The sequence below is a fragment of the Mustela lutreola genome, chromosome 2 (genome assembly GCF_030435805.1).
Source record: "Mustela lutreola isolate mMusLut2 chromosome 2, mMusLut2.pri, whole genome shotgun sequence".
NCBI classification, from domain to species: Eukaryota; Metazoa; Chordata; class Mammalia; order Carnivora; family Mustelidae; genus Mustela; species Mustela lutreola.
The window spans coordinates 158572121-158583159 of NC_081291.1; the positions used below are offsets into that span (position 1 = coordinate 158572121).

Sequence of the window (11039 nt, forward strand, 5' to 3'; positions counted from 1 at the left end):
TTGAGAATATGGCTCTAGAAGCATACTTCAACTCTGGCTCACCTTGACCAGTCTACCTGTCATTGTCTTCCTATGGCATTTTTTTAAACTGAGAATGACCTTGACCTTCTCTATACCTCCTTTCTTTGCTGTTTACGAACTTTCCAGAGTAAAATGTGTTTTGAGAAGAGAATAGTTTATACATCACGTGTGTGTCTGTGACATGGTCATGCCTGATGTTCTTGAAAAAGAGTGAGAGAATGTATTTCTGGGAGTGTAATTAAATAAATAACATGTGTTCTTTTATCGAACAGCTGAAGCAATGGAAGGCATTTGAAGAGGAAAACCAAACAATCAGACGCATGGCCAAATATTTCAGCACTCCCAGCAAAGGCTTCCATACCCAGTATGGTGAGGAGCAGAACTGCCATGCCGGAGGAGAGAGAAACTCCATGGACAGACTCCTCACAGAAGTAAGCTAGACCCCTGCCTGGTGGATTCTCTGTTAGCAAGAACTCCAGTCATGCCAAGGTCGACCCCAGATGTCTCATTGCTGACATTCCTATATTTCCATTCCCCCACTTCCTAGCCACTCCCACTTCCCTCAGTCCCAGGCAGAAAGCTCAGCATTTCCCCAGGGACCCTCCGGTCGCTGACCTCACCCACTGCATTCATTCACTGGCCAGATGTGTACCAAGTATTGTGCAAAGTGCTGACGAATGAAAGAAGTACAGTCCTTACCCTCATACAGCTCATAGTCTATCGAAGGAAACAGATGTTGATCAAGTAAATTATAATTATAAACTGTGTAACAGTTATGAAGGAAGGAGCACCTGGGTGGCTCAGTCATTTAAGTGTCTGCCTTTGGCTCAGGTCATGATCCCAGGGTCCTAAGCTTGAGGCCCAGTGTTGGGCTCCCTGCTCAGCGGGGAGTCTGCTTCTCCCTCTACCCTTCTGCTCATGCACACTCTCTTGCTTTATCTCCCTAACAGAAGTAAATAAATAAAATCTTAAAAAAAAAAAAAAAAGAATTATGAAGGAAGAAATCAGAGTGGTAAGACAGAATAATGGGTAGTGAGTAACCTACTTTAGAATGGTCAGAAAATATCCTCTGAGTTGAGACCTGAAGGTTAAGTGCAAATTGACCAGGCGCAGGGAAAAGCATTCCAAGCAGGCAGAACAGTGTTGTAAAGGTCTTGAGCAGTAGTGGATCCTAGCTTCTTCTGTATGATATATTCTCTTAGAGTAGTACCCTCATTTCCAAGATCTTATGGGGCCCATTATTATCCTTTCCAGGTTTGAACTAGAGATTTCAGTCATCCTGCCAACCCAGAAAGTCTCCAAAATGGGGTGGAGGGCTTAATAGGGCCTCTGAATATCATAGTAACACCAGGGGAGGACTGGGCCAACCCCAACTCCTTTTTCTTCTGTTCTTCAGCCAGATTTGGCACCTCTCCCAGAACTGGGCAGTATGATGTGGGCTTGAAGAAAGCACCTGGAAAAGCTTGAGGCTTCCCTGCCTCAGAAAGGAGGCCTAGGATTCTGCAGAATCAGTTTTTCACACTCACTAAATTATATTTCATATTTTTTCAGTACAGAACACACCTGAGTAGGTGCTGTGTGGGAAACTACACAGGTAACTGGCCTGACCCCAGGGTATCAGTTGTCTCTGCGTGAGAAGATGGTGTGATGGGGACCTAAGGAACACAACAAGGGAAGGGATTCACCTCCCGGGGCATCCCTGCTTGTGCTCCTCTACTCCCTCACACCACACCCTCCGTCTGGAGTTCTTTAATCCACCAGAATAATACTTCTCCATTTCTTGACTATTCATGAAACATCCAGGACCTTATTTCAAAGCCAGATTTCTTCCTACCTGGCAAGGGAGTAAGTAGCATTGCCTTTGATATTCTGTGAAGTCTTCAAAGAAGCATTTTTTTTTTTTTTTTTCCAGCTAAACAGAAGGCTGGAAACTTGGCGAAAACAGCCAGGATGATTTTTATTCACAATCAGCTAACGCTGGAACAGCCAAGTGGCCTGACTCTTTAGCCTTATGGTAATTTGTGACGTGCTTTTTGTATTTCTGCCATGCTACCCTGTTTCCCACGCAGTAACTGAATCTGCTCCATCCAGAAACATGCTTGGAGTCTGCAGAGGAAGGGCCCTAATAGGGAACAGATGCATAGACAGCAAAATCCTGGCCTCTTTCCCCCGGTGACCTACACCTGGAACATCTTCCCCAGAACAGGCCTGAGAACAAGTAGCTTGTCCTAGTGCCCCTCCACAGGCCTTGAGAGCTTCCAGTATCTGAGTCTCCAGTTCCAGCACTGCCTGCTAGATCAACACAAGTCTCCCTCCTGCTTCCCTGTGTGCGCAGACCCTGACTCCAGCTCCTTGGTTGCAGGTTCCTTCTGTGCAGCCCCCTCCCTAGGCCCCTCTGTCTCCTGTGTCCTCTTCTTACTTTCTCACGACATGAGCAGTCCATCTTCTCACTGTTGCCCCCCTTGACACTACAGCCAGAGGTCCCGCAGAGGCTGCTGTGGCAGCATGCATCACTGACTCGCCAGGCTGTGGGAAGGCCAGCAAACAGAACTGCCCCAGGGGTTGAAGACCCTCCCTTGTACACTCTGCAGCAGAGGACATTCACCTACAAGAGGGTGACTCTATTTCTCCTGATGACCTGCCCTTATAAAACACAATGATGGATGTTTTGCTTCTCCGATGGGCCAAAAGTAGTAATTAATAAGCTCATTTAAATGCACTGCCCCGGGAGGTCAGATTTTGGTCTCACAATGGCGACACCTCATACCACGCCTTTAATTAGTCTGCAGCTACGGTGAAGACAGAGTCCCACTTCCTTTTCTGGAACAAGGGAAATTCACTGTTTAGGCTGACGTTTCTAAATCTGTCACTAGTCAGCTTCAGATATTTGGTTTGCTGGGAGGAAAGTATTCTTCCCAACTCAATGTTTATCCTATTTTTCTACACTCAAAGGAATTTGGGGCACAAAAAGTCAACACTTGGAGTTTACTTGCTGGGGTAGTTGTCATTAGCTGGTGGCTTCCTCCTAACTCTGTGGTGCAGTGGAGACCTCCTGAAGCCTATGAGAATGTGCGGGGCGGCGGGGGGTTGGGGGGTAGCTTCAGGAGAAAGGGCTGCTGAGGAGGAAAAGGGTTGGCATCCTTCTTGTGCTCAGTCACACCCATGAGATTCTCTGAAAGATATCAGGCACCACCCATATCATAAAGAGCCGGAATGGAGGTTGTCGAGTTACTCATCCACTCTGCTCCTGGTGAGTCCTTGAGTCATCTACACTTTCTCGGCAACGCCCCAGCTTCACCACTCTGCAGGTGAGCAAAAGGAGGATGGGGAGGCAGGAGCTCAGCTGCAAAGGCCTTCCGCTTATTCACCAGTTACTCACTGGTCCTGGACTCTTTCCTGATAATAAAAGAAGAAGACTCAGCCAGGATGAACCTGAACTACCAATATTCGGAAAGTCACTCTGCTGCTTATAAAGAGGGAACGGGAGAGCTGCTTGGAGTCGCTGCCAGAGGACTATTGCTGGACTAGTTTACTTAAGTTACTGCTCCCATAAAGGTCACTTCTGGGCAACACTCCCATATCAACTTGAGAAAAAAACCCACAGGTTCAGTCCACAGGTGACTTGCTTCACGTAGCCCAAGGAGGGATACATTCTTTGATTTCTAGGACACAATCAATGAATATCCAGATGCTCATCCTTAGCTTCTAGAGAGGATGACCCCAAAGAGGCAGCATTTTCGGATTTGGACAAGCACTTCCTAGAAGCAGTTTGGGTTATTACTCCCCAAACCCTGGACCCTGCTATTGTCTGCCCCAAGACCATCACTTCTTCTTTGGGCTCCACTACTTTTCAACATCAGCAATCTCAGAAGGTGGACATAAGTTCTGAGCTAGACAGTCGCCGATTGTACAAGCAGAGGTCGCTCAGGGCACACCCACCACCACCCCCTTCCTGCTGCTTCATGCCCCCTGATCTTGTGGCTAGGACAGGCACACTCCTGCAGCCCCCACCTGCCAGCCCTCCTGGGTGCAACCTGTATTATCAGCTCACAGCCCTGACGCAGGTCGCTCCACAGCCAAGCTGCCCCAGGCTTAGTCATCTGGCTCCTTGTGATCAGAGACTTAGTGTCAACTATTCTAATAAAAAGCGGGGGGGGGGGGGGGTGTTTCTCCAGTAATTCTGGTGCCTGCGCTTTTCTAGGAGCTACTGACAACTAATGGCGTGACACGGTAGCTTCGGCATGTGCCCCCAAGGTCCAGCCAAGGGAGGCGATGACATCAACCTGAGAATCTTGTTGCACCCCTCCCAACCCCCAGCTTGGGTCTTCTCTCTTTGGCGCAGGAATCTCCACTCTTCTCTCTGTTCTTCCCAAATGTTCTAGTCTGTTTGACAAGAGGCAAAGTATGTATTTCCTCATTCATTCATCCCCGAGATACGCTGGAAATTCATCTGTATTTTGCCAAAGTGTGGCAAACCCTGCGTTGGGCCATCTCAGGCCATCTCAAACATTATCCAGAGTGGTGTCTCACAGAAGCAACCTGACCCTCTAAGTTCTGAGGAAAAGGGAGGGGCCTGCAGCAGCCAGCAAACAGCTAATGCTATGCCTCATCTGACCTCCCGTCTCAAAGACAAAGCCACACACTCTGAGGATTTGGGTGGGGGAGGGGGTTAAGATCACCCAACAATAAATCATGGCTAACCTTTATTGAGCACCATGTGTCAGTTACTGTGCTAAGCACTTCACTCACATCCTCGGAGCCTGAGATCACCAGCCAATACGCAGAGGAACTGGGATTTAGAGCAAGGTTCTGAAGCCACACTTTCTCCACCATGGGAAACAATGTAAAAACCCTCTGAGGCATTCTTTATTGATGATTTCACTTTTATTTTGCAGAAAAATGCTATGATTGAAAGCCTGCAGGAACAAGTAAACAACGCCAAAGAGAAGCTAGTGAGGCTGATGTCAGCTGAGTGCACCCTCGACCCTGCAGAGTGGGCTGTCCCTCCTGCCTCCTCCCACAGCAAGAACATCCTGGTTGCAACCTCTGCCCATAGCCTGGTAGGTCAGGGGCCTTCAGAATGCCTCTCTGACTCTCAGAATGATACCAGTGTGGTTGTGCAGGACTCCCAGAGCACAAGTGTACAAAGCCTGGAGCCGGCTGTGAAGGACACCAGCTCCTCCCCAGGGCAGAAGGAGAAAACGTCTAACTTGAAAGACATTTCTGATCATTTAAATTTGGGCTGCAGCCAGAAGCCACGGCCTGAGCAAAGCCAAGGAGCAGAAAGACAAGACCAAGTACTCATGAACTACCCCCAGAATCTCATGCCAGCGGGAGAAGACCCCATTCCCCAGAGACAGGGGCAGCTGGAGAACTCAGAGGAACCCCAAAAGCGGCTGTCAAGGGTCAATTCAGTGATCAGGGAGAAGCTTCAGGAAGTCTTACAAGATCTGGGCCTGGGTCCCGAGCCTCCCCTCCCCTCTTCCCTGTCCTGTCCACAGCAGCCCTGGAAGAGCAGTGCTACCCACAGCTTCCAGAAGATTCCCCTCACCAAGGAGCTCGGCTTTAGCCCATACATGGTGAGGAGAAGGCGGGCTGCACTGCAGGCTCGCTCACATTTTCCAGGCTCTATACCTTCATATGTGGGGCATCGTGCAAATAGGACTGTTTCTGGGGCACACAGTGGGAGGCTAAACGTGCGCAGTAGGGACAGTGTCTGCCTGGATCCCCAAACGGCAGATTCCAGAGTCCCAAATTCCTCTTCCAGGAAGACTTCACTACTCCCAGATCCTCAAGGCAAGCCGGACACCCTGGAGGGCAGCAAACAAAGCCACACAGAGCCCCAGGGTGCCGGAGGGAACCATGCAGCCTTTCCCCACCAGCCTTCTGGCTCTGACCGGGCACCGTGTCCTGCTGCCCCACACCTATCCAGAGCCTCACCAGACATTCTGGAGCAGCGGCAGCTGCTGCCCCTGGGATTCCCACACTGTCCCTCCATGTCCTCTCCATGCAGCTACCTTGACACTGAGTCCAGCAGCTCAGACGAGCTCTTCTGCCGCTGCCACCGGCCCTACTGTGAAATCTGCTTCCAGAGCTCCTCTGATTCCAGTGACAGTGGCTCATCAGACACCGACCCTGACCCTGCTGGTGGGCTGGCTTCCTGGGAGAAGCTGTGGGCCCGCTCAAAGCCTATCGTGAACTTCAAGGACGACTTGAAGCCCACACTGGTGTGAAAAGCAGCAAAGTGAGTCTGGATATAGAGGTCAGTTCAGGACAAGCCTTACCAAGGCCTCTAGGTGGAAGGCCAGTTGTGGCCTTCGGGAAACAGATCGTTCCCCTGAATTGATCAAGCCTTTATCATGTTTCAGCTGTGCTCACTTGAGCACTGTGCTACCTTGAGCTCTTCTCAATCTATCAAAAGAGGAGTATTGCCTGTCTTGTTACTACCTCACAGCATTCCTGTGAAAGACTTGGTTGAGCGACCTTAAAAAATAACTTTTAGATAAAAGGTGCTAAATGAGCACAGAGGGTCTTCTGTCCTGGTCAGTCTGTATTCTATGAAACTCTTAATATATACCAGGTGGAGAACTATGCAGACATACAGATGGAGAGATGCAAGGAACGTTTCTGCAGAACCAGAGCTGTAGCCTGGGACCCATCAAAATGGCCTTCCGGTGGACAGACCTGCTAGGAAGATGAGTCTCTTACATTCTTGCGTGCCCCGCTCTTGGCAGGGGGTGGTTGTATTTCTGCTGAAGTTTGTGAACACGACCACCCTTCATTTCCAGCTTCCGGCCAGACTCAGCTCAGAGTCACCTGTACACCGCTGTTTGGTGCACATGTCTTTCCGCCATTATGACATCTCACCAGCTTTCCTGAGACTGTCAGGTCTCCATGGGCCCATAGGCTGCCCAGGTCTTGTTCCTGAGCTCAGATGATACCAGAGGCCCGGACTGTCTCCTTGTCCCTGTGGCCCATCCCTTTGACTTTTCTGGTGGTACAGTTTTGTACCGGGTCAGGGCAGCAGGTGGGGGAAGCACACACCAGTAATTTCTGATGGGGTAGGAGAGGCCCTGTTTGTCAAGAGGTGGTTTTGGTGCCATTGGGATTACATGAGCACCGACAGCTATGTAAACCTGGGAATACAAAATGGGGAAATATAAAGGAAAAAATGTGGGAGAAGGCAGGAAAAGAGAATAGGTTTTGAGTATTGAACTTGAGTCTAGCGTGGTACTTGGCAATATAAAATTTCAGGAACTCCTTATGACAACCCTGTGAAGTAGGCACTTTTGTTCCCATTTCACGGATGGGGAATATGGGGAATTTGAGGCTTAGAGAACTGAGGTAACTTCCCCAGACATCACACTGCTAGAGAGTGGCCCATGTAGGACTTGCCTACAGTTCATGGGACTCCCAAGTTGGTAGATTTCCCTGAGGGCACATCTCTTCCCTGACTCTCCTGGGAGTGACCAGCAGGGCTGGGCAGGCCAGACAGGAGTGCAAGGGAGTACTCATTCTGCAGTGTGAGCAGAGGCTCCTAGCCTCAGGCAGCAGTCGCCCCACCCCCCACCGCCTCACTACCCCAGGGGCCCCCCCACAACTCCCACCAGAGCCAGGGACTTGGTGAAGAACAAGGGTAGGAGACAGAATGGCCCCCAGTGCCACAGGGAAAGCACAACTGGGTCCACTTTGCTTTAAGCGACTGTTGTTTACAGGCCATCCCCCACCCCTACCCCGTGTGTGTTCGTCTTTGTGTATACATGTTTGTGTGCAGGAGTTTGGGCCTCATTAGATATGCTTGCAGGGGGGCAGTTGGCTCCAGAAGTCTCACAGAAGATTGATCCTGAACTCTCAGGGCCTACTGACACTTGGTGAATCTCTAGACACTGGACTGGGAAGCCCTTCTGGTAGCACGGATTCCTCTACTGTCTACTTTTAAATGCAAATGTCATAATTTATTCTGTGTGTAGGTTTGTAGTTTCCACTTGTGCTGTTTGTACACTGTCCAAGTGACACCTTAATAAACCAGAAATGGCTCCCAAATCAAGTCTCTCTAGAAATTGTAGTCTCGTGCCACAGAGCACGAGTAGTAGTCTCATGTAGACCGAACCACCCAGGGAGCAGAAATGAAGCAGCTATCAGAGTTGCCACTGGCTTGCCCCAACTTCCAAGTATATCTTCTTTTTTTTTTTTTTTTAATTATCATATAATGTACTACTTGTTTCAGGGGTACAGGTCTGTGTATCATCAGTCTTACACAATTCACAGTACTCACCATAGCACATACCCTCCCCAATGTCCCAGCTTGCATTTATAACAGATTCTTCTGTGGTCTCCTCGGGCAGCTTCCTATCCCAGAACCACCTGCTCCAGTGGATAGAAAAAACTCTGGAGACCCTCCACTCTTCCAAACCATGGCAGTAGGTCCTATAGTTGGGCTTCACCTCCTTTAGCTTCTAGCAACCTCCCATTCATTAATGTGGACTATGGAGGCTCTACACCTGGCACTCCTTCTAGCTTCTTCCTCCCTCTGCAACTATACCTTCAGTCCCACCACCTCAGCACTATCACTTCTCCTTCCCTCTTCTATCTAGAATCTCTTTCTCTACTTTGTGCACCTTGTAAATTACTCATCCTTCAAGACTCAGGTAGAGTCCGAATACCCCCCCCCAAATAAAATGGACTGACCCCCTAGTTAAATATAGAAGAATATCTGCAGGCCCATGTTTTGAACTTAGTTATATAGAGGCTTCTACTACCCATGTTACCTAGAATTACTTTGTAATCTTTGATAGACTTGATTGAAGAGATGGAGAATCTACCTGAATTTTCCTTGGTTATCATTTGGTTCAAAAACTGTATGTCATGGAGCGTCTGCGTGGCTCAGTCACGCAGGTTAAGCATCTGGCTCTTGATTTCAGCTCAGGTCATGGTCTCATGGGTCATGGAATCAAGTCCCAAATTGGGCTCATGATCAGCAGGGAATCTGCTTGAAGTTTCTCTCCCTCTCCCTCTGCTCCTCCCCACATCACACTCACTCAAGTTCTCTCTCTCAAATAAATAAATAAATATATTAAAAAAACACTCTGTGCCAAATATCATGACTGCCCACCTCAAATACTGTCTCTAGATCTAGTGTTTACTCAGTGTACTCATCCCCATTCCTCACCACCTCCCTTCCTAGATCTTTTACCCCAAACCAGCTAACCCAGTGATAAAATTCTTAAAGGGATGAATGTGTCATGGCTTTTGGATGCTCTTGACTGTTATGTCCTCAGAGAAAGGGTAGGACCTTGTGCAAAGGAACCTGGAAAAGCAAAAGGAAACATTGCATCTACACCTGTGCTCTGGTTATATATGTCTTTCTTGGTTTTAAGGTCTGGCATGGAGCCAAGAGTGATTCTGACCCAAGCATCTCTTCTCCTGCTGATTAAAATCTTGATTTAAGGTTCCAAGTTAAAGGTTCCCACCCTGATCCCAAAGTCTAGTCCTTTCTCCTGGCCTGTGACAAACTCTTTCCTTAAAGGATCAACTTGGCCTTCCTGGAGCTCATAGCAGAGAAAAAAGCATCAGGATGTAGGAGGCTTGTTTTTTTGTTTGTTTGTTTTTTTTTTTTTTTTTTAAGGAGGCTTGTTTTTAAAGAACCATATCACTTCTAAAATGGTGAAGAGAAAAGTCAACGCAGGTTCCACAAAATCTCTTCTGTATCTGTATTTATTATTATATTTAGATGTGTCTCCTGCGCAGATTACAAGTTGCTGAAAGCACTGAGTTTGTCTTCTCCATCTTTGTGTCCTCCAGAGTAGCCATCAGAGAGTTTCACACTAAGTTGAAGCACAATAAATGCTTGTCAGATGGATTTCTGGAAAGATAAGTGGATAAAACAAAGGAAGGCAGAGAACCAGTTCTGGGGTTAGCGAAGCAGCAGAAAGGGAGGCAGAGCCATCTGGTTTCACTGCTTTCCAATGAATTAAAAGTGAGAAACTATCACTAAAAGACCCAGAATAACTGAATTCTGAAAATGACAGTGCTTTAAGTCTCTTAGGGAGAAGGGGGATAGAATGATAGAATTAATGGAAGAGAAGCCAGAAAGTTACAGGGATTAAGGTCCTCTTTTAAGATGTTTTCATCACAGACTTGTTACTGAGTAACCAGCAGCATTAGTAGGAGGACAGTCTGTTCATCTTTCTCACCATCAGCTTAGTTAGTCCCCTTTCTCAGAGCCCCAAACAAAGCACTTTCTCCATACCCTCTGGCTGCTACACTTCCCCCAGTAACACCATCTGGGCTTTGTCAAGGGAGGTCTAGTGCAGAGATGGCATTTGAGAGCTGAATGCAAGGAGAAAGGTTATTCTTTGTACTCAGACTTGGCTCTTCCTCATCTCTGGTACCTACTCTGATCTCTTTCTCCCTGACATGTTCCTCATTTTAAGAATCCAGCCAAGCTGCATTTGAATCAGGGAGCATCTTGGGATGCTCAGTGCACTATTGAGGTCACAAAGAGGCAGGAAATGCCAGTGTAACAAGACAAAATTACTGGTTATGAGCTTGACAAGATCTGGGTCAGTGTTTCCCAACCCTTTTCATTCTTTGACTTACCTTTGGATGTCTAAATATACTAAAAAGACAGGCTCAGAGAATAAGTGCTTGGGAGTGGCCCTGGCAAGGTCTGCAGGTAACTAAGAGAAAAGCAAAAGCACAGGAAAAAAGAAGGGAAGGAGGACAAGAAGTTCAAAGAACAGAGAGAGACAGGAAGATGTGGTGACGGAGGAAGGAAGACGGAGAACAAAAGGCATCCTGCTTAGCTTTGTCAGTGGATGGACTGGGCAATTGCCTCTCTTGTAAAGGAATGTGCTGGCTCCAGCTCTGAGTTAGAGAAAGTGAAGCTCACTTCTGTGAAGAAAGACAGGGATACCCTTGTAGAGCCCTTTCTTCGGTACATATGTGACCATCAGTTCATTTCTCGACTTTCCCCATAAGACGGTGAGCTTCTTGAGCCTACAACTTGTTTGTAATTA

At 47.9% G+C, this 11039-nt stretch overlaps 1 protein-coding gene across 1 annotated transcript in view; it reads left to right on the plus strand.

Annotated features, from left to right (window-relative positions):
* The window catches only part of GPR156 (G protein-coupled receptor 156), a 63243-nt gene extending 54201 nt beyond the window's left edge, over window positions 1-9042 (plus strand). The window contains exons 8-9 of the mRNA XM_059163954.1: window positions 294-452; window positions 4917-9042. Of these exons, the coding sequence (XP_059019937.1) occupies window positions 294-452; window positions 4917-6254 (1497 nt within the window). The 3' untranslated portion in view covers window positions 6255-9042. The remainder of the gene's footprint in view (window positions 1-293; window positions 453-4916) is intronic.
* Window positions 9043-11039: the final 1997 nt, after the last annotated feature.